Source organism: Panthera leo, chromosome B1 (assembly GCF_018350215.1).
Source record: "Panthera leo isolate Ple1 chromosome B1, P.leo_Ple1_pat1.1, whole genome shotgun sequence".
In the NCBI taxonomy this organism is placed as follows: domain Eukaryota; kingdom Metazoa; phylum Chordata; class Mammalia; order Carnivora; family Felidae; genus Panthera; species Panthera leo.
In genome coordinates this window covers 114,087,961-114,115,592 of record NC_056682.1, presented here as the reverse complement: position 1 = coordinate 114,115,592, position 27,632 = coordinate 114,087,961, and the positions used below count along the sequence as shown (strand labels likewise).

The following is a 27,632-nucleotide window of genomic DNA, read 5'->3' as shown; positions in this document are numbered from 1 at the left end:
AATGGGACAAAGTGTACAAGTTCTACAATGACAGTCTTTCTATTTCTGTCCTGTGTCTCAATGACTAAAAATATAACCTCATCTAGAAATAACAAAATTCTTAAGTAGAAGTTCTTCTTGAATACGAAGCTCCAGTCCACATGCTCACTCTCACCATTCTTTGACAATCTCCAATCTCATTCATTTACTTTAAAAAAAATTTTGAGTGCTTCCTACATTCCAAGTACCATTCTAGGTATTGAAAATTTTTATTATTGAATTTATTTTAACGCTCATTCATTTTTGAGAGACAGAGCATGAGTGGTGGAGAGGTAGCGAGAGAGGGAGACAGAATCCAAAGAGGTTCCAGGCTCCAAGCTGTCAGTACAGAGCCCCACGGGGGGCCCAAACCCACAGCCTGCGAGATCACAACCTGAGCCAAAGTCGGACACTTAACCTACTGAATCACCCAGGTGTCCCCCCAAAGGTTGTTTTAAAGGGCAAAATCTCCCTACTTGAGCAGCATACTTCTAAGGGAGGCAGACAAGGTATAGTGGACATAATATGTATATAGTACGTTAGAAAGTGATGAGTGGAGGGAAAAAAAAGAGTGGGGGGGGACTAGGAGTGCCAATAAAGGACAGAAATGAGCAATTTAAGTGGGATGGTTAGGATAGGCCTCACCAAAAAAGGGACCTGGAACAAAGAGGTAGAGCAAGTGAGAGTAAGCCATGTAGCTATGAGGCAGAGAAATAGCCAATGAAACGAGAACACCATGATGGCTTTGTGCAAATTAGAAAAGCCACCCATGATCCCCAGTTTATTTGTAGGTATTTTGGCATCCTCTGTAGGTAAGTGGCATCCTCTTTTCCATTATTCCATTTAACTGTTTTCTTTTTATTGAAGGCTATGAATTTTTGTGTATTAGTTAATATCCTGCTATCTTACTAAATTCTCATATTATTGGTATTTAACTTTTTAATTAATTTTTGCAGGGTTTCCAGGTATATTACCCAGGCATATTCCCTCTTCCTTTCTAATTCTTATGCCTCTTACCCATTTCCATTGGCTGATCTTATCCATTTCCACTGGGCATTTCCATTTTGGTCCTGATGTTAGTAGGAAAACATCACTAAGTCTTGTGTTAAGAAAATAGCTGTATGGAGCACCTGGGTGGCTCAGTCAGTGTCCGACTTTGTCTTAGGTCATAATCTCACAGTTTGTTAATTCGAACCCTGCATTGGGCTCTGTGCTGACAGGTCAGAGCCTGGAGCCTGCTTCAGATTTTTTTGTCTGCCTTTCTCTCTGCCCCTCCCTGACTCACTCTCTCTCTCTCTCAAAAATAAACATTTTATATATATATATATACATATATATATGTATATATATATATATATATATGTATATATATATGTATATATATACACATGTATACATAAATATACATATATATATATACACATGTATACATATATATCAAGAAAATATATATATACATATATATAAAGAAAAAATATATATATACATATATATATAAAGAAAAAATATATATATAAAGAAAATAGCTGTCAGTTATTTTTTAATTTTTTTAACCATGTCAAGAATGAGTGCTGAATTTGTGAATTTCCTTCTTAGTATCTATTAAGATACTTTAAGTATTAAGATCTGTTGAGTATCAGGGCACCTGAGTGGTTCAGTCGGTTAAGCTTAGGCTCTGGTCATATCTCCTGGTAAGTGAGTTGGAACCCCACTTTGGGCTCTGTGCTGACCGCCTGCTTGGGATTTTCTGTCTTCCTCTCTCTCTCTGCCCCTCCCCGGCTTGTTCTCTCCCTCTCTCTCAAAATAAATAAACTTTCAAAAATAAAATAAAATATGATCCTACAATTATTGATGCTCTATCCATCAAGAGGTAAGGATGTAAGTCCACTGCCTTTGAATCTAGGTGGGCTTGTGATATTGTGATTTAAAATTGGAAATATATATTTGATCTTCCTTCCATCCTGACACATAGCTGTCAACCCCTTAAAATCTCCTAAGTAATAAGAGTTGTGAAGTCTTGTTGTGTTAACTCAGTGATTCTTGGACCTCGCCTAAAGCTGGGGGGTGGTTGCCAGAAGAACCAACCATTTGATTACAGGATTGGTTGGGGAAACGGAACACTTCCACGAGCCACTGTCCTGGGCCTAAACTCCGTGGGAATGAAAGATCCTTTTTTGGGGACCTCACCCTATGGATGTCTTCATCTGGTTGCTGATTTGTACCCTTTAATATCTCTTGTAATAAATTGGCAATCTAATGAGAAAATGGATTTCCTGAGGTCTATAAGTCACTCTGGAAAATTAATCAAAACCAAAGAGGGAGTCGTGGTAACTTCTGCTTCATAGCCACTTGGTTGGAAGCACAGGTAACCACCTGGACTCATAAGTGGCATCTAAAGTGAAAGGCAGTTTGTAGACCTGAGCCCTTACTTGTGGGACCTGACGCTATCTCCAGGTAGACAGTGTTGGAATTAAGTTGAATTGTAGGACATCTGGCTCGTGTCAGAGACTTGCTTGGTGGTGTGGAAACCCCTTCCTCACCACCCCCATGCTGGAATTAGTGACCAGAACCTTGAGCTTGTGAATATGGTATAAGTGTTGTTATGTGCCTTTCCATGGCTAGGCCATAAAAGGCCATGCAGCTTCTGATGTTTCTATTAGAATGCTTACTTTCTAGATGCTCCCTCCCGAGGTACTTCCTCTTGGAACCCAACTGCCATGTATGAGAAGTCCAAGCCCTATGCAGAGGTCATGTAGGTGCTCTAGTGGACTGTCTCAGGCTGAGCTTAGCCTTTAAGGTATCCCAATCCAGGCACTAAGTAAAAAAGCATTCAGATGATTCCAGCCTCCAGCATTCAAGTTACCCCTCATTGAGGCACCAGGCATGATGTAGCAAAGACAAACCATTCCCACTATGTCCTATAGAACCTCCTGACCCAAGGAATCCATGAGTAAAATGGTTGTTATTTTATACCACTAGTTTGAGATGATTTGCTATATTGCAACTAATAACTAGAAGAGAGACCTAGAGATATAGTGATAAGAATACAGTGTGTAGCTGGAGTCCCAGAAAGAAATAGAATGGGGCAGAAATAATATTTGAACAGATAATGGCTGAGAATTTCTTAAAATTTGTGAAGGATACCAAGATACAGATATAAAAGAACCTACAAACCTCCTGAATGAATGAAGAAAATGAAGAAAAGCTTGCCTAAGTATATCATAGTAAAACTAATGGAAACCAAATCTAAAGAGAAAATGTTCCAAAATACAGAGAAAAAAAGGCAAACTTTTTTTAAAGAAAAAATAAGAATAATTTGACTTTTCAACAGATCATGCAAACCAAAAAACAACAGACTGGTACTTTCAAAGTACTGAAAGGAAAAACAAAAAACAAAAACAAAAAACAGAAAAAACCAACCACCAGCCTTGAATTCTTATTTAGCATAGCAGAAGCTGCTGGTGTCCTTCAACATTCCTTCAGCCCAAATCTAATTTTGGCTTCATTTGTTGTCAACTGATTAGTAACCTTAATTACATCTTCAAAATCCCTTCTTCCATGTAATATAACATCATTATGAGAATAACACCATGAGACAGAAGTCACTGGGGCCATCCTAGACTTCTTAGCCTTCTGCCTACCATGCATACTCTGTGACCCACCAATTCCACTGCTACATTTATACCCAACTGAAATGTATGTATTATCTTCGCCAAAAAACATGTACTAACCACGTTCATAGAAGCACTCTTCATAATAGCCCAAACTTGGAAACTACCTAATGCCCTTCAACAGAAGAATAGTACAATGTTCGTTCAGTGGAATTCTATGTAGCAGTAAGAATTAAAATTAAAAAAAAAAAATAGAGATGAGTATTATAAACATAAGATTGACAAAAGAAGCTAGATATAAAAAATATTTTTCATTTACATGAAGTACAAAAATTGACAAAACTTATCTATGGGGTGGAAGTCTGAATAGTGGTTATCCCTGGAAAGAGGGGAAAAGAATGGGAGGATATAGAAAAGCCATTTGGAGTGCTGATAATGCTGTGTCTTGATCTAGGTGTGTTCAATTTGTGAAAATGTATTAAATTACATATGTATGACATGTGTGAAGATTTTAAGTTACTACTTCAAACAAATCTTAGAAAATCCAAAAGAATCTTCATACAAATTAGTAGAAATAATAGAATTTATTAAGACAGCTGAAAGTCAAATTAATATATAAGCCATTGCATTTCTATATATCAGCAATAAAAAAATGAGAATATATAGTTTAAAAGACACCTTTCACAACAGAATCAGAAAATGTCAACTTTTAATTAACCTAGAAATTAATCTAACCCAAAGCATGCAAATCTCTATAGAAAAATTATAAAACTTTATTAAGGGACATTAAAGAGGACTTAAGTATACATTGAGAGATGCTATATTCACATTTATGAAAACTTCATAGTATAAAAATGTTAATTCTCCTCTAATTGATCCAGAATCAATGCAAATGCAAACAAAATTCAGAGTAGCTGACTCTAAAATGCAACTGGAAGAGAGAAAAGGTCAAGAATTTTCCTCCCAAAAAAGAAAGGTAACACATATTTGCACTTCTAGCAGTTAAGATCTCCTAAAGAATTTAGAGTGTCTAAAACTAATAAAGAAAAGACAAAGTGACCAGTGGAAGAGAATAGTGAGACAGAAACAGACCCACACAGGTTTGGAGCTACAAAGTACTATTTACAACAGAGCTTACATATCAGATTGGTGGGGAAAGAGGGTACTATTCAATAGGCAAAGCTGGAAAAAATAAGATTATACATAATGGAAAGAAAATTGTATCTCTAACTCACTCTATACGCAAAAAACAACTCTAAAAGAGTCAATAACAAGACTTTAAATTGCCAGAAAATACAGGTGAATATCTTATAGACCTTTGAGTAGAAAAGGATACTTAAAACAAGACACACAAAGCACAAACTCAGAAAAGATACATTTGGCCACATTAAAATTAATAAGTTTCCTGAAAAGTCTTTCAAGTAAATGAATTTTAAACCTCAAAGTTTCCCAGTTCAAGCCAGAAAAAAAGTGTGAGGTAGGTTCATCATATTTCAATTTCACAAAGTTTATAAGATATTTAGTAAAAGTACACAGAAGTCAATGAATGGAGAATAAGAGAGAGAAAGATTAATAAAAACAAATGAGGTTCTTCGAAATGTTTAATAAAATAGTCCATATCTCTGGCAAGACTGACCAAGAAAAATGCAAATACAGATTGAAAGAGAAGAAAGTCACATTATGGAACTGAGTTAAGTATAATAAGGGAAAATTATGATAGACCACTATTCTTTTCTGTTGGGATAGAGTAGGGCATGGAAACTTAAGTAAACCATACTACAGCGTGTTAAGGATTCCCATCTCCTGTTGTTGTACCCATCAGCCCAGCACAGTCTCTCCAGAAAGAAAGAGAATATATTCCAAGTAAATTTGTTCACTCATTCAAAAACCACTTATGACTCTGTCTGCTGCTTGCTACAGAGATGAAAGGGATTCCAGAAGGACAAAAACTGACTGGAAAGGAGGGAAATAACTCACGACTAGGTCAGGAGAGAAGCAGCTCTTTAAGAGTTAACAAAGGGAAGGATATAACCAGAGCCTTCCATTTGGTATGGTGACAAAAACGTGAGGCATGATGTCCTTAACAGGACTCACAGTCCAAGACAGATCTCTAATATGAACAAGGCAATCTGCCCTCAGTCACCTGCCTGCTTCCTCACCTCAAGGACGGTCAGACCAGGAAACCTGGAAGGAACTTTGAATGGATATTGGGACGCTCTACTCAAATTCTCTCTTCTGGGTCAATGCAGCAGGCTCACGTCTGCCTCCCTCACTAGACATTGCTCTCAGCTTCAAGGAACTGCTTCACTCCAGGCACCTAGGTGGCTCAGTAGGTTGAGCGTCAGACTTGGTTTCAGCTCAGGTCGTGATCTCATGGTTCTTGAGATGGAGCAGCGCGGAGGCGGCCTGGGATTTTCTCTGACTTCTCTTCTATCTCTCCCCCACTCACGTTTGTGCTCGGTCTCTCTCAAAATAAATAAATAAACTTAAAAAAAAAAAAAAGAAGAAAGAGGGGCGCCTGTGCTGTTTAGTTGGTTAAGTATCCGACTTCAGCTCAGGTCACAATCTCACGGTTCGTCAGTTTGAGTCCTGCAACGGGCTCTGTGCTGACAGTTCAGGGCCTGGAGCCTGCTTCAGATTGTGTCTCCCTCTCCCTCTGTCTCTCAAAAATGAATAAATGTTAAAAAATAAAAATTTGAAAAAAAAAAAAAAAGAGAAAGAAAGAACCTGTTGCACTCAGGGTCAGAGGGCATGCAGAGAGTAAGGACTCTGATCTGGGAATACAAAGGCCTGGCTCCTTTGCCTGTTTGGGACAACGATGAGAGACATCCTAATTCCAGAGCTCCTAGTTGGAGTAGCTGAGGCCTCAGCTGCAACCACATTGTGGGTCCCCTGCTCCTACCTTCTTCATTTCCCTAGGGATGTATTTTTTTAGGAGCACTCTCCAATACACCAGCATGCAACCCTCAGTATGTTTGCAGGGAACCTAAGGTCAGATAAAAATTTAAAAGCCCTTTTTAGCATCTTTCCTTAGAGTCCAGACAAAGTGCTCTTTACTTTTTTGGAGGTCACGAATCCCTTTGACAATATAAAGAAATCTAAGAATTCTGGTCTCAGAAAAATACACATAGGCACTTAATGTTAACTTTTACATGCTATTTCGGGGGAGGGGGGTTCCCTTTTCTCCTCATTTTTAAGTCCCAGCTCAAATTTTACCACTCATGTGAAGCTCTTTGTACATAATCGTAAGATTAGCCACCATTTATTGAGCACTTGCTCTCCACAAGACCTGTGCTAAGTGCTTTAATTTTATTGTGCCTTTGATCATGACATAACTCATTTAAAGACTTGCTCAAAGTAACACAGCTAATAATTAGTAGATACTGGATTTAAATCCAATTTGTAAAGCTTGTGCTTTGAATGAATGATAAGTAAAAAAGAAGGGAAGGTTAAAGACAGCAACTCCTCAAAGGTCAACTAATAACAAGTGTCAGAATTGGGTTTTAAACCCAGGTCTAACTGCAAAGCTGGCGCCCTTTAAATAAATACGTTGTAGCGCCCCCAAGAACGAAAAAAGTTGATTTTGTCCCACCTCCGCCCTTTGCAGTTCCTTTGTCATTTGCATTTGTTTCTAGGGCGATTCACAAAAGATCTTAAGTGTGGCTTTGTGGGCTGCTGACTTGCATCCGGGCCCAAGGAAAAGCGGCACGTCGGTTGCCGTACAACGTGGCGGCGCTATGCATTCCCTCCCATGGAGGGGAGCTAGGTGGCTTCCGTACAACATGGCGGCTCTGGTTATGACGTAACTTCCTGTCCGACGCAGTCTTATTTAACCTTTAAACTTGCAAGTACTTCCTTTTTCCTCTTCCGGGGACGGCGTCTGTAGGTATGGTTGCTTTTTCCTTTTCCCTGTTGCTGACTCCCTCTACAATCGGCCGCCATCCGGGGAGTTAGAGGAACCAGGCTTTCTCAGGCGCAGCCTTTTGGACTGGCATAGGGATAAGGGTTCAGGAGGAAAGCTGGTGGTGAGCAGGTCCCCCGGCTTTTAGCTTCAGAGCGCCATCGATCCGGACCACCCCTCCCGAGCCGGGAATAGCCGGAGCTCATCACCTGGAACTTTGCCGCCGTCGAGGTCGCTTGTGGAGACCTACGAGTTGTGGTTCGGCTGATTGAGGCTGCAAAATCGCAGAACGTTTTCCTATTTTAACGCCCACGTTAAGTGCGCCTGTAGTAGATGTTCTCAGGTTTTTGGGAGGACTGGAGACCATGATGTTCGGGTCGTTGTTTCAGAATGTTTTCTTTTCCAAGGCCAATAGCAAGGAAGATAAAAATGTTAATAGGGAGTTTTCGGTCTTGGTTTTGGAGATATAAACGGAATGGTGGCTTCTTGGATCTCATTGGCCTTCGGGGTCGCTTTTGGTGTCTTCATAGTTATGTTTCAGTGTAATGTTAGTAAAGACCTTATAACAACAAAAGCAGGCTCTTTACTTTTGCATTGCATGTGATGAAATGATTACAAAGTTTGGGGTTAAAAATGAGGTTTCAAGTCTTGTTTACGTTTTCATGTTACTTTGAGCAGTTCTGAGAAAACGGTTCATAGGCATACTTACCGATTTGCTCAGTGACATTCAGTGTTATTTCCAGTTGCTTAAAAAAAATGCCATAATCCAAAGACTCTTTGATACAGAAATAAGTATTATTTGGCACTTAGCTTGTCACACATGCTACTTTGGGGCAAGACACTGAACCCTGAGCATCTTTCATGTGACAGGCACTGCACTAGGTTGGGCAGGATAGCTTCTCTCATTTGTAACTAATGACAGCTGTGTGAACTCCCTAAAAATGTAGAGACAAGGAAGCTAGCCCCTTGTGCTGTATAGGCCAGTAGATGGCCCAAGTGAGGGTTCAGCATAGATGCTCAGGTGCGCTTTTCCTTTAAAAACAGGGTTTCTTAAATCTGCCTGTTAGTAGCACTTTTCTGGACACCACTCCAAACAGAATCAGACGTTTTGAGGAATACATCTGGTAAATTTTAACCAAGTGCCACCATTGATTACCATAAGGAAAACAAACATGGGTCTGTTAGTATTCTTACCAGGCACCTTTAAATCTCAGTAGTTTTAAAATAGGGAATTCTTTTCATAAGATACTTTAAGGATTATTGTATATAAGAATATGTGAACGTATAAATTATGTGATGCTGTTTTGCTGTAAGGTTTGAATTATTCCTACAATGCAATTTCATTCCTTTCTTAATTTAGGCATTCAGAATGGTCCAGCGTTTGACATACCGTCGTAGGCTGTCCTACAATACAGCCTCTAACAAAACTAGGCTGTAAGTATTTCTAAAATTTGAAATACATATTGTCATTTACTCTGCAGAATGCTGAACCTGTTCCCTATTCTCTCACTTTCTAGGTCCCGAACGCCGGGTAATAGAATCGTTTACCTTTATACCAAGAAGGTTGGGAAGGCACCAAAATCTGCGTGTGGCGTGTGCCCAGGCCGACTTCGAGGAGTAAGTGATCTTTTTTGCTCTGAATAACGTAAACAAGAATTGAACTAGGGAGCATTAGCATCTTGGTAAGGGATGGAGTGAAGGAGAGGTCACCACTAGGAAGGGTGCAAAGTACTAAGCATCCATGATCCACATCTGTCAAGAACGTGGACTTTTAAAGCCTATGTGATAAATACAGGGAAATGCCTTTCAGATAAAGCAGTATACCATTTCCTGTTCTAGTTTAGTGTTTATACTTGCCATATGTCGCATCTAGTACAATTTCTGTTTCTGTTAAAGCATCACGAAATAATCGCAACATTGACTCTGTGCAGGTTCGTGCTGTGAGACCTAAAGTTCTTATGAGGCTGTCCAAAACGAAAAAACACGTCAGCAGGGCCTACGGTGGTTCCATGTGTGCTAAGTGTGTTCGTGACAGGTAAATATCACTCTTAAATGGGCTTTCTCAAACGTGTGTGCATGTCTGTTACACTGAATGCTAATGATTATTAGAAGACTGGTGAAATGTAAACACGAGTAGCATATTTTAGAGTCCTTCCTAGGCTAGGAGCAATTGATACTGTACAAACCAGTAAAGATACTGGTTCACTTTAAATCAATTAAGATTTGGCGGCATCTTTATGGCAGATGTAGAAATTAAAATGACCTTGATTTTGTGGAGGAGGTAGATAAGAAACTATTAGTTTTTGGTCAGTCAGGTAGATGGAGAGAGGAAGGTCTAAAAAGTGTAGGAAGAGAATAACTATATATAGTTCTAGTGTGGCTGTAGCAGAGCTTTGCAGGAGGTGATAGACAAGAAAGGTAGAAGTCACAGGTTACGCAGGCCCTTAAAGGACAGACTTTTAGCTCGATCCTAAAACATGTAGGAATTGATGGATTTTGAGCCGGGAGGGAGACTTTTGATGTGCCAGAACGAAAACTGCAGCAGGATGGATAGTAACCTCATTCTTTCAACAAAAGGTGAGTGTTTGGAATGGTTTTCCTCTTGGTGGAGGCTAAGGCGATGGCACCTGCATGAAGACCTAAAGGCTGGTGGAGTGAGTTAGAGGAGAGGACAGTGTTCCAGGTCGAGGACTGGGATGTTGGGATATGTGAGAGTTGGTAGTGGCATAGGTAGAAGTGGAGCGGTGGAGTTTTTATGCTAAACGTTGTCAAAGGTCCATCAGGGACCGTTCTACTTTCTATGAAGGAAACAAGGCTTGTTGTTAAATTCACACAGCCAGTGAGGAACAGCACTGGGATTCGTTCTAGGTTTTATTGAGACCCTTGATTTTAGCCTCACTGATAGACATGAATTGCCTCTAAAGACCTGACTGGGAGGATTTGTAAGGACGTTGGTTGGTCTTCACAAGTTACAGAGCTGCTTCAGAAGAGTTAGATGCCTCCAGTTTATAAAGCTAGTTGTGTAAAGTGGTCAGGCTAGGTTTCTAAACCAAATCTGACAACAAACCTTGCAAGTTCCCTCTGCCTTTCAGGAGTTAATGTGTAGGGGGATGGTAAACATGTTACAGTAGTACAAATACACGGTAAATTGAACTTCATGAAATACTGGAAAACTGAACTATGATTGAAGTTTGGAGGAGAAATTACTTTTCAAGTAGTTGAGACTCTGGGAACGGTATTTGAGGTGGAACCTGCATGATAGGTAAATGTTGGTCAAGAGGTTGAAAGGGCAAAGAATGTGAAAGAATGAGCAATGAGATTGGAAAGATATATGGAGGCGGAAGGGTCATGTGTTAGTTTTAAGCTGGTGGAGTTTGGCCTTTTACCAGTCTTTGGTTCCCAGACCTTGCTATACATAATCATGGGCACATTTATTGAAAGTCCAATTCTTGGGCCCTAGCTCTTGGAAATTTGGATGTAGATCTACCGGTTGTCTATAGGTTGGTATTAGCTGTGACACTGACAAGAGTCTGATCTTTGAGTAAGTTTAGGGAATTTGTAAGGGTCCTGAGTAAAAGTGTCACCAGTCAGTTGTGTTTCTATAATGTGATTACATTGGGGAGATTTGAAGGAGTCCAAAATCCCAGGAATTTTAGGCCATATTATTAGATGACCAGGGTTACAAATAAAGATCATAAATGGGGAGTTTTTTGTGGGAATTGAGTGCTTTCTCTGTGGAGGTAGCTTTGCTTTAACGAATGGTAGTTAGTACCTGCTATTTGCCAGGTCCCATGCACTGTAATAATAGTGATTGATAAAATGTACTTCCTCTCTAAATGGAGGTTCAGAGTACACACACTGCAACTCCTTCCAAGTTTAATCTTCATAAAAACCCTGTGAAATGGGTATAAGGTTTTTTGTGTACCTTTTGACAGAGAAAGTTACTTGCCCAAGATCACACGGCTAGTAAGTAGTAGAGTTGACCCCAGGCTGTAGAAACTTTGCTCTTGATAAAATGCCTCTTGCCATTAGCTTTTAACCTTCGTTTTGGTTTCCCATATGTAATTCCTTCGTGACTCAGAAGAAGAGGGCAGGTACAATTGGCATAGAATTGAAGGATTATCCTACTTAAACTGCCAGTGTAGAAAGGAGACTTTGAGCCAGCCAAACGGTTCTGGCCATCTAATTTCATCTTAAGTTTTTAGTCTATACTGGTGGGTTTCCTTTACTTTTCTAGGTATCTTCCCTGATTGCTTTACTCAATTCTTTTATGGTACTTTTCCTGCCTATTAAATCAGTGGGTTTTATCTTAAACTGTATTCATTTATTATTTTTCTTTCTAGGATCAAACGTGCATTCCTTATTGAGGAGCAGAAAATCGTTGTGAAAGTGTTGAAGGCACAAGCACAGAGTCAGAAAGCTAAATAAAGAAATGAAGCTTTTTTGAGTAATAAAACAATCAAAGGCGCTTTCTGTTATTGCTGTTGTAATTTGTTAGTATACAGGTTTGGTTTCTATGTGGTGTTTGGGATTCCGTGATTTTTAGTTGATTGCTTTTACTGAAAGACCATAATGGAGGCCAGTGATGGGTAGAATTTTTTGATAGCACCTCTAGAACACTTGGGGAGGTTTGAGAAGAGTGGCTGTTATATCTGGATGTTTCTTTTAATTCCGCTGCATCATTTCCATCCAGTCTCCTTCAGCACCAAAACTCAGGATGGAAATTAAACAGTGTTTATTGACAAGTTATTTGGAATAGAATCTTTTATACACCATTGTATTTAAACCCTCCATTTCATTAGTTCACTTCAGACCAAAAACGGTCTATTTTGGAGAGCTCAGAACTCCATATTCAGCAAATCAAGAGCTCCACTCGTATACAAAAACCTCATGTCTCTGGTCTAGTGAAATTTAAATTCTAACTTAAATTGGATTTTTAATCCAGTCCAGAAAATTAAAATAACAGGCCTTAGTTATATTTATTCTTGGAAGCTCTGTGTATCTAACAACTCTTAATAAGTATGTACACAGTAATAATAGCTCATTACAGTGCTCAGACTGTACCAAGTATTTGTCTAATATTCTACATGCATAAGCTCATTTGAATTCCCTTCCAAGACCATTTTTTCAGATCATGTCAAGCTTATTTTGAATCTCAAGGAAAAATAGAGAGCAGAGCCCCCAGGCTATTTGCACAAGCCAAGAAATCTGGAAGCCAGAAGAATTCTGTAAATTCTGACCCTTTTCTTCAATTTAGATGTTACTGTACTGGTGTGGTTTAACTTTGATGGCTCATGCAGAGGAATGTTTTCTCTTAATTATAATAAATGATTCCCCTTGTAGGAAGGAAAACAAATCTTTCTGGCCTCTTAAACACTCATTGTGCCACACTGCCAGTTAACTTCTTGACAGACCACGGGTTTTAAACATTTTTGTAGAAGAGCTAGTAAGTGGTTAAGCTGCATAGGAACTCAAGAATTTAACGACAGTACTTGATAGCATCTCCTTAGTGGTGGCTAACACTTCAAACTAACCTTCATGTAGTCTCTCTAACCACTCTGTGACACCTACTTTATACCCAGTTTACAAATGAGGGAACTGAGGCACAGAGGTTGTACGATAGTACCCAGAGTCATTTAAGTGTTTCCAGGTTTTTTGCAAGTGGTCTACTTAATGATTGGAATGAAATGACTGCCTGTTCCAGTGAACACTACAGCATAAGCAGTGATCGCCGAGGCCCCTGTTGCCCACGTGGTCTCAGACAATTGAGATCCGTTAGGCTTCCCCAAACACCTGCCAATCCTAAGGCTTGTTGAGCAACTGGGGTAATGGAATCACTGTGTAATGTTTAATCACATAATAAGATTTCTGATGGGGATATAACTGAAAAACATTGGATTCTGAGGTAGAGTAACCTCTCATTTCCCCATGACTCAGGCTGATGTATTCTGCAGCAACATGTTTGGTAATCCTGGGGTGGGTTTGGTATAAGAATGTACAAATTAGTACTTAAATTAACGTTCAGAAGCAATGCCTTAAAATTTAATTCAGTTATTTGATTGCTTTGTAGATGAATTGAGTTTCTGAAAGGCTCGAGATGTAGCTTTTTCATACCAGCTGTGAGGGGACAGCCTCCTCATTTGCCAGCCCACCAGGAGTTCTTCCCTGTAGGGGCTCTTCCCTCTACTACAAAGAGTTCCACAGGACAACCTGACCAAACGCAAAGACTGACCAACGAGGACTACCCAAGTTTCAGCAAAAGAAATGGGTTGGCAGAAATTTTAGACAGCTAAAGCACTGAAGTTCCATACTTTTTAAAGGATTTGTCAGATGGTTTAGCCTTTTTAAAGTTTGAAACGTTTCCCTTTTATAAATGTCTTTGTAGACCATTTGGAAAGTGTGGAAAAACAGAATGAAAAAAATGCCTTTTAATTTCAGTACACAGGTTATCTGCCAGTTTGATATGTTCCCATCTTGTTTTCTAGACTTAAGAGTCTTTTAAATCAAAATAGGAGGCATACCATGTATATATATTTTCAATCCTTTTTCCCCACTTAACTGAAAAGATTGCAGTGGCTGCATGTGCTGTCAAATCTACGTGCCATAATTTACTCCCTTTCTTTTGAAGATGAAAGCTATTTCCAATTTTGCTCTATTTAATACTTGTGAGCATACTTATACATTTGATTATTTTATTTATTCTGATTGTTTTTAAATTCATAAGCTGGCACTGAAGTACAGCCCTTAAGCTTAGTTACTGGGGTTACAGGACTGTTTCCTAGGTATCAGGACACCTGCTCTGGCTGCTGTAACTAATTACCATAGACTGGGTGGTTTAAACTACATACCTATCTCAAGGTTCTGGAAACTGGTAGGTGCAAGATCAAGGTTCTGACAGATTCAGTTCTTAGTGATTCAGTTCTTAGTTCTTACTGGTTAGCAGAGTGCTGTCTCCTTGTATCCTCACATGATGGAGAGCAGAGAAATAAGCCCTCTTGTGTCTCTTACAAGGGCACAGATGCCTTTATGAGGGCTTCACTCTCCAACATTTAATTACCTCCCAAAGGTCCCCGTTTTTCATACCATCGCTTTGGGGATCAGGGCTTCAGTTGAACGACTTTTGGTGGGGGGGGACACAAATAGGCTAATGTCTATACGACTAATGATATGAAGTGTGCCTAATTGGTGACCAATTTCTTCACCTTTGTTGGGTTAGCCACTGAAGCTCTTGGCCACAAACCGCTTCCCAGCCTCCCTTTGCTAATGCTTCTCTTCATCTCTCCCTCTCATACTGCCCGGTCCAGTTTCCTCCCACCCCACACTCCAAGCAGACCGAGTTTGTCTTGTGTGTAGATCTAGAAGAGCCTAGAATTGCACGAACATAGCACCAGCACTGCCCTAGTGACCAAAATGGATTCTGCTCTGTTCTGGGTTTTAACTTTGTAAAAAGCAAAATGAATCTTTTATTGAATCCAGTTCTGTGTGTGTGACTTAAGTATTCTTGACAGGTTCTTAAAAAGACATGTGAATGTAGTCAGTGGTTTCTTTTCAAAGTCTAGTATTTCTCCTTCCATGGAATTGCTTATAAATTCTATTAGAAGGATGGGGGAGGGGTGTCTTCCACCCTTAAAAGCAGAAAATCTCCATATGTTTAAATAAGTAAATTTTAAGGTTATTTTCAGCAGCGCAATAACATACTTAAAGAATTTTTATCTTAATGATTTGGAGCTTGGGTTCCCTGAATTTTGAGTCCGGACTATGTCCAGCTTTAACTGTAACCCATATTTCTTATCACACCAATTAAAATCATATTCAATTCCTGCAGAATAAGATTGTGAAGCAGGGCTAAATGCTACGGTTTTTGTCTGAGTTGGATTACTTAGAATTTTTAAGAGTAAGGGTTTGGTCAGAATTTATAATCATCAGATATTACCAACAGAAGCAGCAGTGTGTGTAGCCAGCCCATTCTGGCTGTGAGAGCCAGCAGTGTGTGCCTTTCCAGCTCTGGACATCATTGATGTCAGGTTTGTGCCTTGAAATTGACATGGTGGGAGTATTTACACCTGGAAATCAGCAAATGCTACAAAAGTCCGTTTCCCTCCTCAGGAGCTGGATATGAAATATTACCAGCAAGCCATTGGCTATTACTCAAGTTATAGTCTCTTGTCACAACTTAAATATGATGCTGTTGGTTCAGGAGCTCTACATATATCTGGTACATACTTAGTAATGATTTATACTTTAAATTTTTCTGTAGTAAAAGCTTATTAATGCTTTGGATCCGTGAATGTTCTGGGATTTGATTTCATAAAATACAAAACAAAGCTTTTATTGAGTCCATTTGTGTGAATGTAGAGGAAAATAATTAAAAACCTTGCAAAGGTGCAAATTTCATCTCTTTAAACAACGAAAACTAGATGTGATAAACACTACTATAAACCAGGAGTAGAAAAGTTAAGACTATCTTCACGAATGTCCTTTTTAAGGGATGAGACCCACAATAATTCTATATCAAAAGATGCTTTCTGATTTCCAAAATATTAGCATTCAATACTCTTTTGACTAAATCTTAAGTGTTTCTGGTTAATTTAAAAGATTGTATAAATATTTTTGCCACTACATTTATATTCTGTTACAATTTGCTTTAGCTTTCATTCATTCACTCAGCAAATATTTATTAGGAACTACTATGTTCCAGAAATTGTGCTGTTGAGTAAGTAGTAATACAGTAGTCAACAAAGCAGACTCTTCCCTGCTCTCATGGCACATAGGGGAGACCATGTTAAATGAGGATACAAATACGTTTTTAATTGCACTCTTTGAGATAAGAATCATAAAGGGAAACTACAATGTTGTGAAACAGGCAAGAAAGAAACCTCATGGGGAGTTAAAGTAGGTTTTTCTGAGGAAGTGATGTTTAATCTTAGGATAAGTAGATCTTAGCTGGGTGACAAGTAGGGTGAACATTCCAAACGGAAGCACCAACATGTGTAAATGCCTTACTGTCAAGAAAGAGATCGTAAAAATAAAGTAATTCCTGCAACCCTATTCACTCTCAGTATTTACAGCCAAATAAATGTGATATGTATGAACAAATTGTTAATCACTAAGAGGGAACTCCCTGTTAGTACATAGCTTTTGGTCCACCTATGTGTCCCCAGAGCCAAAAGATGTATGCTACCCTTGCTTCCTAAGGGAGACCAGTGAAAGAAAAGCTTTCCTAAAGACATACTCCTCTGCACTAGAGGATATTTAAATTATGCACTCCCCTCTATAATTTAGGCATCAACTTACTATTAAGGAGGAAAGGGATCAAAATTATTGACTGAATTCCCCTAATACTCATTCAGCTTCTGTATTTGTTGGCCTGTGCCATAGCCTGAGGGCTTTACTGGCTCACATGCGTGCTCTTTCTCTCCTTTGTTTCTCTCTCTTGGGTTGGGAATAAGCTTACGCTTGACATTCCTCAAGAACGAATGGCCTTGAAGAAAATGCAAATGTTTATTGCATCTTAACATAAGTTGTATAAAGATTTGGTAAGCTATATATGGTCTCTGATGCAACTATTCAACTCTACCAATAGCGTGGAAGCAGCCACAGACAGTACCTGAATGAACAATCCTGGCAGTGCTCCAGTAGAGTTTTATTTACAGAAACTGATGTTGGGTCAGATTTGGCCCACTGGTGGTAGTTTGTGGACACCCCCCCCCCTTGCTCTAGATGACCGCTGCTCCCCTCTATAGCTGCCGTCTGATTGCAAGTGCACGAGAAACCTCAAGCAAGAACAGCAGAGAACTGCTTTGTTGAGTCTGAATAACCCAAAGGATATTGAGAGAAAATAAATTGGTTGTTTTATTACATTAAATTTTGAGGTAGTTTCTTATATAGCAATATACCTCTAAAACAGTGGTACAGTTCAATGGTCTTTAAATATGATTTTACTTGCATATTCCTTAAAATTGTTTTGAAAAACTGTGTAGACCTTTGCACATTTTTAGATTATCATATAAAACTTTTCATTATAACTTTAAATCATTCCAAAGGATATAATTTCCAGCGTAGTAAAAATGTGAATAATTAAAAAAAAACAACTATCACCTTTCAAATATATCGAATTAAATCTATATAGCAACCATTAAAAACAAAGACACAGGGAGGCTCTTTCAACAGTTGGATGTTTTATATTCCTCATTTTTCCTCTTCATATTATCATTCCATTTTCTCCATGGGATTTTAAACTTTTTTTGTTGAAAGTCTGTTCCTGATTGGTGATTTCCACAACTCTATTTTGTTTAATAATTTTTTTTAATGTTTATTTATTTTTGAGACAGAGAGAGACAGACTGTGAGTGGGGGAGGGGCAAAGAGAGAGGGAGACACAGAATCTGAAGCAGGCTTGAGACACAGAATCTGAAGCAGGCTTGAGGCTCCGAGCCGTCAGCACAGAGCCCCATGCGGGGATTGAACTCACAAACTCACAAGATCGTGACCTGAGCCGAAGTCAGACACTTAACCGACTGAGCCACCCAGGGGCCCCAATTCTATTTTTTTTTTTAAGTAGGCTTCAAAGCCCAGTGTGGAACCCAACGTGGGGCTTGAACTCACAACCTGAGATCAAGACCTTAGCTGAGATCAAGAGTCAGATGCTTAACTGACTGAGTCACTTAAGTGCTCCTCCCCAATTCTATTTCTAAGGAAGAAAAAGCAAAACAGAGAGACATGGAGTCTTGCCACCCCTTTGCCCTCTGGAGAAAATAAGGCAGCGTTGCCCTTTTGTCTGTCTTGTTTTCGCTTCACTCTCAAGGGACTCTCTCTCAGGAATTATTTATTCTTCGACAATTTGGGGAAGATGAAAGAGGGGAGGGCAGTACATGAAAATTGTTGTCATTATCCATTATTCTACGTTTTATATATGTGTATATGTGTATACATATATATATATATGTATACACACATACACATATATATACTTTATATGTTTATATATATATGAAGTATATATATATATAAAGTATACATATATATATATATATATATATATATATATGTATGTATGTATATTGTGTTCTGAAAAGAGCACCATGATTCTGAGTGCTTTGCTTTCTGTATAAGTTAGAGAATTACTACTAGGGGCAACAGGGAGCGAGCACAGGGTTTTAAGGATATTAGTGTTTAGAATGTTTTGATGGCATGAAGAATTCACATCAATTCATTCAACAGACATTAACTGTGCACAGGGTGTATACCAGGCACTATGCTGGCACTGCCCCTGGTGAGAATTTCTGGAGTACACAAAGTCTCCAATCTCCCTTCTTTGCCCCCTCTTTCTGTGCACACAGGCATGTGGTTTGGTGTCATGAACAAAGCATAGTCTCCACTACTTAGTTGTCATGTTACCTCGAGAAGTCACTTAAATCCTCCCAGTCTCTGTTTATGAAAGGCAAACATGGGTATAAAAATACCTATCTTCCAAGATTGTTAGAAAGGTTAAGTGTGCCTGGCACACTTAATTAAGTTACTTCATTAAAAAAAATTTATGTTAGTAGGCATTTAATTAATATTTATTCTGGGTCCCTTTCCATCTCTTCTCAAAACTTAATCTCAGAACACATCTGCCATCAGCCATAGTGTGAACATAAGTCAGTGTATTCCCTCTAGGCTCATTTACATTTTAGCTTTGTAATTCCTGATGGTGGGTGGAAAGACTGACTTGTGCCAAAGGAATTTCAGGCAGGAAAAGCGGGTAATTCAATCTCTTGGGAGTCAAGGATCACTCTATTAAATAGAAATACAAAGTCTCCGGGTAATGCCAAGGACATGGTCAAGGGTGAAGAGCACACTGGGATTGCCACCTCTTTACAAACGGATGTTGAGGGGCTCAAATGAGGTTTGTTGTACGAAATTTCCTTTTCCGTTTTTTTTTTTAAAACTGAGCATTATGATATGGACAAAGGTTCTCACACTTCCAATTCACTGAAGAATCTGCTGGGCAGGTTCTGGAGCCCTGTCTGAGACTTTCTCAGTCAGAACCCGTGAAAGTCCAGCCAAGAACCTGCATTTTAACGAGATCTCCTAGCGGATTCTCACAGAGATGCACCTCGGACTGCTTTTTCACAAGATGCGGTAGAAAGTATACACGATTTGGTGTTAGGCAAATATGGGTTTAAATCGTAGGTCCACCAATTGGTCATCAATTAGGTGACTTGGAGCAAGTTTCTTACCTTCTCTAAATCTTAGTCACCACACCTATAAAATGAAGGTAATATTTAACTTCAAGCGTTCTTAGTGTCCAGTTCAATTAAATATCCTGTGTTATCCACACCATGTTCTGCATGTCCTTTTCCTGGTTCTAGTATGGAAATGCCTCATATATATTTACGGAGAAATCAACAAAGTACATCAAGATGGTCATGATGGAGTCCTCTCATTTGTATGATTAAAAACAAGTGATAATGTTGGAAATAAACCAAAAAGTCAGCGGATACCTTATCCTCCTCTATCATGTTTTATCCCAAATGATTTTTTTCTCTTTGTAAGGAATTATACACACACATACACACACACACACACACACACACACACACAGTCTGAAAATGCCAAGCTGTATTTGATTAGTTCTGGGCAGAAGCACGTTAGGGCATCTGAAAACCACAACTGGAGACATCTATTCTGATGGGCCTAATGCTCTGGGTATTTCCTTTCAACCGAACTTGGGGGGAAAGTACTTTGATATAATGTACATATGGAAATATTTTACAACATTCTTAAAAAGTTAGATATTTTATTCAGTATATATATAAAACATACTTTTCTCTTCAATGTGTGCAAATATGGATACATCAATGTCTTAAAGAGTCCCTTGTCATTTCCAAGATAGGATTGTTTTGTTTTGTGTTGTTAAATCCACTTCAGTGAGTCTGAAAGAGCCAGACTGACAGCCCCTGGAGACAGTGGTCTTTGCTCTGGGCTCCTGGCAGTCAGCAGGGACAGCTGCTGTTCAAATGTACCCCAAATACCTTACCTCTGCTAAGATCATTTCTGGAGGTGAGAAAGCACTTTGATTTCCTGTTCACTTTGAAAGATGGCGGTGGGAATGGTGGTGGAATGGTTGGCCCTTTTACACAGGCCTTTGGTTCTGAGGCCACTGCCACGTTTCACAAGTGCAACAAAATTGCACTCTGGGTTTCGCTTCAAATTCTTTTGGAAAGATTAAAGTCTGTTAGTTTAATTTTTTTAATGTTTATTTATTTGTGAGGGAGAGAGAGACACACAGAGCATGAGCGGAGGAGAGGCAGAGAGAGAGGGAGACACAGAATCCAAAACAGGCTCCAGGCTCTGAGCTGTCAGGACGGAGCTGGAGACGGGACTCGAACTCAGGAAACATGAGATCGTGATCTGAGCCGAGGTGGGATGTTTAATGGACTGAGCCTCCCAGGTGCCCCTAAAGTCTGTTATTTTAAATGTTATTCCTAATCTCGGGGTAAAACAGTCCTTGCAAAGTATCCCTCATCGTAAGAATCTATTAATAGTGGTTACTTTCAGGAAGAAGAAATAGGGAAGGAGGAAACTGCTAAGGGGAAGATGGCATTCAATTTTCATATTTTTATTCTTTGTACTTTCTGAATTTTATAACTCTCAACATGTAATCTTATTTTTAAAAGAACAGGGACTATCTGTCTGATGGCATTTCAGGCCACTTTTGCTATGCCTTCTTTATAAATTTCTGCATTGAAAAAACGAAATCTAATACGTTTACTTTAAAAGGCTTAACTGGAAATTATTCTTTCTTTTTTTTTTTTTTTTCTTAAGATTTAATAACCCAAACTTGCCAGACAAATACACATTTCTTTTTTTCACTCGTATAAAGCTATATGATTTGCAAGGCAACTAGATGTAAAAGAAAATATCCTGGGTTTGATATTTTATTCATCTGAAAATGTTGCTTTCACAAGATTTTTCTTTCATCATTAAAAGAGTAAACCATTTGCATTTTAAAGATATGCTTGACTGCTGTGGGAAGCAGCCTTTTCCATTTGTGTAATGTTTCATTGAGTTTATTTGATCACAGCATTGAGGCAAGTTTTTTCAAATAAGTTTGCCTTTTCATTATGCTTGCGAATATAGTTTGTAAATCTCAAGGTATCGAAAATACATTTTGGCGAAGTACTGTGATTCCTGTAAAAGCGAACTCCTGCCCTGCTGTGGCCACAGAAAGAAATTACAGGTGGGTGGCTGTCAGAAAAACATACTGTTATTTTGTTGAATTGCAACAGCTTTGCACGAAAAGGTAAAAAATGTTCAGATACGGTTATTTGTCTTTAAAAAGCGTAATGGAATATATATGTATATATAAAACATATATTACACAAGATTACATATATATTACATGCAAAGATATAATTTAAAATATATGTATATAATTTTAAATATATATGTATATAATTTTTTTTTAATCTGGATCTTTAATGTTGAATACTAATGCATTTTTCAAAGTGGCTGAAAGTATGTGCTTTTGTTCCCAATCCAACCCTCACTCCAAGTGGCCTAATGGTATCTGAAGACATAGCAATCATCCTTTGGCACAAAACTTTAATGTGTGGAAAGGTGTGGGCTTTGGAATCAGCAGGCCAGGGATCTGCCACTTTCTGAATGTGTTAACTTGAGCATTTTGCCCAATAGCTCAACAAGCCTCAGCTTCCTCATCTGAAAAATGGAGTCAATAACACCTATTGGATGAATTAAATAAGCCAACCTAATACAACTCCTGTGTATAGTATACACACTCCTGTCTATACACACACTATTGGCTGCCTTATGCCTCTAATCTCTTTTTCTTCAGAAGATGGCTCAGATCTTTTCCAAGGTAAATTTCACCTCTGATGGGCTCCATTCCACACCCTTGTGCCATGGCCCTGAATTTGTTCTGTTCCTTAGCACCCTCCCCTCCTTCTGCCACTTCTGTCCCACTATCTCTACAATTTTCTTTCCTTGTCTCATACAAACGTGCCCAAGTGGCACCATCTTTAAAAAACCTCAGCTACCACCTCAGCCCTCCTATTCCTTTCACACCTCCTGTGTTAGGAGGGATGAATCCTATATTCCTTCACTCCTGTTATTTTTAAAATTCCCGTTCACTTCTCCCTTCTGCAATCTGGTTTCTTCTCCCGCCACCATGCTACTGAAATTAATGAATTAATTCACCAACCATTTATAAGCATTGATCAGGATACCACGTTTTAAGATTGTGCCTTGCAGTGGAGTCAGATCTGTTCTCGAGTCATTCTAGTGTCATGTACTTAACAGTACACTCACTGGCCAATGGTCACCAATGACCAATTGTCAAACCCTGTGGCTTCTGTTCAGTTTCACTCCATCTGACTTGCTGGAAACTCCCCCTTCTGAGCCTCTCTGCCACTGCTCTCCCTTGATTGTTCTGCTCCTTTGATCTTGTTGTATCTACTATGTGGTATCCTCTTAATCTTGTGGGTGATTCCCTAGGCATCGTCCTCTGTTCTCTTCCCTCTGTCTTTCAACTTTTGTCTCTGAACCTCCTATAATTATAGCTACATTTGGTGGGTATGTGTGGGCATTTTTCTGGGAAGAAATGTCATAGCTTTTTTTTTTTTTAATTTTTTTTTAACGTTTATTTATTTTTGAGACGGAGAGAGACAGAGCATGAACAGGGGAGGGGCAGAGAGAGAGGGAGACACAGAATCTGAAACGGGCTCCAGGCTCTGAGAAAGGTCATAGCTTTTATCAGCTTTGCAAGGAGATCTTTTGGAGGATGATCCTTCTAAACAAACCTCCTGCCTACTCCATCTCGTGTTTAGGCATCTTCATCCACTGATAAGACATGCACTATCACCCAGATGCTCCTGACTCCTGGATCTCGAAATCTTGGCTCCACCAAGATCCCCTCCTGGGAGCAAGGTCCCCTCCTGGGAGCAAGGTCCCCTCTTGGAGAGTACCTCTAGAACGATAGTTCTCATCAGGCAGATGGCAGGACCTTAGCCTTCAGCTCCATGTATCTTCCTCTGACAGGCATTGAGTGGGTTGGGGGTGAATGTGGCATGCATATATAGTAAGAGTCCCAGGGAGGAAGGAGGTGTGCTCCACCCTGGCTCTTGCTATCCACGAAAGCACTACTTGACCCTGGCCGTTACCCCAGTCTCCTCCTCTAGGTCCAGGAAAAAGCTTTCTTCTTTGGTCCAGCTCATGGACTCAGCAGCAGAGTTGCCCAAAACCATTATTTCTCAGTTCGCTTTTATCAGTGCTCAAGCCTCATATCCATTTGTTGATCAAATTCACCTGATTCTACCAGTGACGATCTTTTAGTCTTTCCATTGCCACCAACCTCCCTGCTCTGAACATTCCCACAGTCTATCCCATGCCTTCATTGTCTCTCATCTGGGCTTTCACACTGAGGTCCTGAAAGTTCTCTCTGCCTCATGACTGTCTGCTCTCCCATCTGTCTTCCAAACACACACCCGATTATCTCAATTTCAAAAATCCTTCAGTTATCAATCTATCTATTTAGGTAAAATTTAAATGCATTATGACATTGAAAGACCCTCCACAAACAGGCTTCATCCTTCCTTTTAGAGTCATATCTCCAGCCTTTCTTCCATTAGTCTTCTGTCATATGCAATCACTCACCTTCCCTTGGCAGGTGAGAAATTCTACCACTGAACCATCAATGCAAGCGACTCACCTTCCCTTGGAATTTCATACCTCTCTGCTTTCGTTCAGACTGCTCCTCGTGCCTGAAAAGCCTGACTGTTAAGGAATCTAGCTCCTCCTTCAATGCCCAGCTCAAATATGAGCTCTTCTGTGAGTCTGGAATTTCCTACCCACAAGAATGAGTAACTTCTGTTCCAGGACTTGCTAAGCAATCTGTCCAGAACTCCAGTAAGCATGCACTTCTCAGTCCTGCCATTGATTGTGGTGTGTGTGTGTGTGTGTGTGTGTGTGTGTGTGTGTTTCTCTCCTGATCAGAATGACAGTTTCTTGAGGCAGGAATCAGGTACTGGTTATCTTGTCCCTCCTCCACCTTCACCCCAGCACTTAGAACAGAACTTGTCTCTGCTACATTCTCTATAAATGCTTGATGAATGAAGGAAGAAATGGTGAACATTATCATCACCAGCACTACTGCCTGCCCTCGCTGGTCCCCATTTCTCCAAAGGAAAGGAAAGAAGTATGTGAGCATAAGTAGATGCTTTCAGAATATACCCACAATTTCGGCAAAACATGTATTAAAATATGGAAAGGAGCTTTGAGATAGAAAAGAAAGAAGATAGTAACGAGCAAAAAGAAACCAAATTTTACTTTTTTTTTTTAATTTTTTTTAACGTTTTATTTATTTTTGAGACAGGGAGAGACAGATCATGAACAGGGGAGGGTCAGAGAGAGGGAGACACAGAATCCGAAACAGGCTCCAGGCTCTGAGCTGTCAGCACAGAGCCCGACGCGGGGCTCGAACTCACGGACCGTGAGATCGTGACCTGAGCCGAAGTCGGACGTTTAACCAACCAAGCCACCCAGGCGCCCCCAAATTTTACTTTTTACCCAGCTACTTACATCTCCCTAGTTAGCAGTAAGGATGGCATCTTGATTGGCATACTGAGATCTGTTCAGTCTCTTAGAAAGAACACCCTGGCTGCAATGTGGAGAGAACTGGGATGGGAAATGGTTGGGTCTGGACTAAGAAGCGGTAGTGGAGACGAAAATGTGGGAACAAACGAAAGAAAAATTAAGGAAGCACAATTGTTAAGGTGATACACTGAAGGATAAAAAGACATGGAAGAGGCAAGGGGTTCATTCACGGATTCATTCCACTAATATTTATGGAGTCCTACTATGTGCCAGCACTGTGGAGGTGCAGGGAATTCTGTGGCAAAAATGATATTGTCCTTGACTTTAAGACACTGAGTTTCTGATACTACGATGGCCATCCGTAGTGTAGTAATTAATGTCTGTGTAGTGATGAACATCCAGATACCCTTACGTCGAATGGAAACAAATTTGGGAGGCATTATTATTCACCCCTTCTAGAATACAGCAGTGAACAGTACCTGGGTAGAGAGACAGATATACTCATGAAAGACCAGAAAGATGTTTACTATGTTCCAACAAAATACTATTTTTAAAACTTTAATTACAAAAGTAATATATGTTTATTATAGAAAAGTTAGGAAATACATGCGGTTTCAAAAAAGGAAAAATTCCACAATCTCATCACATAGATATTAATCATCTCTATGTCCCTCAGACTTTTCAGTGCACAGTGCCCAGAAAATACCTACAAAACAAATGGGCCAATGGTCTATATACAATTTTGTGGATGCTTTTCATCATTTAAAACATATTGTAAACATCTTCCATTTCAGAAAATACACTACTACAATATAATTTTTCATGGTTGTATAGTATAATATCACATAGATACATGTGGTATGTGTGTGTATATAGTGATGAGGGAGAATCCCTTCAATGAGCAGAATGTTAGAGTCTACTTGGTTGTTCATTCTGCCTGGAAGGAGTGATGACCAGAGTTGCAGGTCTATAGTGATTCGTGGGCAGTGACTAATCATTTGGCTGGCTGGATGGCCAGGGAATTAGAAGGAACACCTCCTTCTAATTGTTGAGACCTCCTCAACAATTTTCTCCCTCAGACTTTTCAGTGCACAGTGCCCAGAAAATACCTACAAAACAAATGGGCCAATGGTCTATATACAATTTTGTGGATGCTTTTCATCATTTAAAACATATTGTAAACATCTTCCATTTCAGAAAATATACTAGGAAAATTGTTGAGGAGGTTTGGAGAGAGACCTTCCTATAAAAGTTCATAGTATGAAGATATTTGTGCCCCAGGTGATACTCAATAAATTGCAACATATGTACAGAAGGATGTTCATAATCAGGTGGATAAGATGATCCATCCTATGGATAGTCATCCTCTTTCCCCAGTCACTCCTGTCCTTGCTTAGCGGGCCCATAAACAAAGTGACCATGGCTACAGGGATGGAAGTTATACGTGGACTTTCACTCATCACAGCTGATCTGGCTAGAGCCACTGCTGAGTGCCCAAACTGCCAATTGAAGAAATCAACAACAAACCCACAAAATGGTATCATTCTCCAGGAAGATGAGCCATCTACTTGGTATAGGTTAATCACATAGGACCACTCCAGTAGGCACTTGGTTTTTACTAAAATGGACACTTAACACTGGATACGATTTTTTCTTCCTTGGCCACAATGCTGCTACAAAAACCACCATTGTGTGGATCTGAAGAATGCCTTGCTCATCATCGCAGTATACCACACAGCATTGCTGTTGGCCAAGGAACTTGTTTGACAACAAATGAATTGTGGCAATTGGCTCATGTTCATGGAATTCCTGGTTTTAGCATGTGCCCTATCACCTTGAAGCAGCTGTGTGGAATGGTGGAATGGCCTTTTGAAAACTCAGTTATGATGCCAACTGAATGTCAACACCTCTTGGAGCTAAAACAATGCCTGCCAAGATGCAGCGTGTGCTGTAAATCAATGATCAGTATATGCGGCTGTTTCTCTTGGAACCAGGATTCACAGGCCCGGGAATCAAGTGTAGAAAATGGGAACAGCTCCTCTCACTGTGACTTCTAGTGATGCACTCGTGAAACTTTTGGTTCCCATTTCCTACAACTTTGGGCTCTGCTGGGCTAGGAGTTTCAGTCCCCCAAGATAATATTTCCATCAAGGGATGGCCACCTCAATAGTTCCATTAAACAGAGCCGAGAGTGTCACCTCACCTCTTTAGTGCCCTCATGCCAGTGAATCAAAAAGCAGGTAAGGGATACTATACCGACTAGAGGGTTTGATCCTGACATCCATGGGAAATTCTGATTGCCACTACAAAATGGCAGTAAGGGGGAGTGTGCCTAGGATGCAGGAGATCCCCTGCGCCTCTTAGTACCCCCAAAGTCTATGATTAAAGTCTATGGAAAACTACAACCTAGTAGGGTCAAATGGCTCAGACCCTTCAGGAATTAAGTTTTAGATCGCTCTGGCAGATAAAGAACCTCAGCCAGCTGAAGTTTTTGCTAAAGGCAAGGGG

At 39.7% G+C, this 27,632-nt stretch overlaps 1 protein-coding gene across 1 annotated transcript; it reads left to right on the top strand.

The window, feature by feature from the left end:
- Nucleotides 1-7,463: 7,463 nt before the first annotated feature.
- Nucleotides 7,464-11,998, top strand: RPL34 (ribosomal protein L34). The gene is made up of 5 exons (XM_042935721.1): nucleotides 7,464-7,515; nucleotides 8,891-8,964; nucleotides 9,048-9,147; nucleotides 9,462-9,565; nucleotides 11,874-11,998. The coding sequence occupies exons 2-5, from the start codon at nucleotides 8,900-8,902 to the stop codon at nucleotides 11,956-11,958; spliced, it is 354 nt and encodes a 117-aa protein (XP_042791655.1). The 5' UTR covers nucleotides 7,464-7,515; nucleotides 8,891-8,899; the 3' UTR covers nucleotides 11,959-11,998.
- The last annotated feature ends 15,634 nt before the right edge of the window (nucleotides 11,999-27,632 follow it).

Bases quoted from the DNA above. Each gene is read 5' to 3' on its own strand.
- RPL34 (XM_042935721.1), top strand. From the start codon at position 8,900: ATGGTCCAGCGTTTGACATACCGTCGTAGGCTGTCCTACAATACAGCC. The intron at 8,965-9,047 runs GTAAGTATTTCT...CTCACTTTCTAG, and splicing joins GCCTCTAACAAAACTAGGCT to GTCCCGAACGCCGGGTAATA. The intron at 9,566-11,873 runs GTAAATATCACT...TTTTCTTTCTAG, and splicing joins GCTAAGTGTGTTCGTGACAG to GATCAAACGTGCATTCCTTA.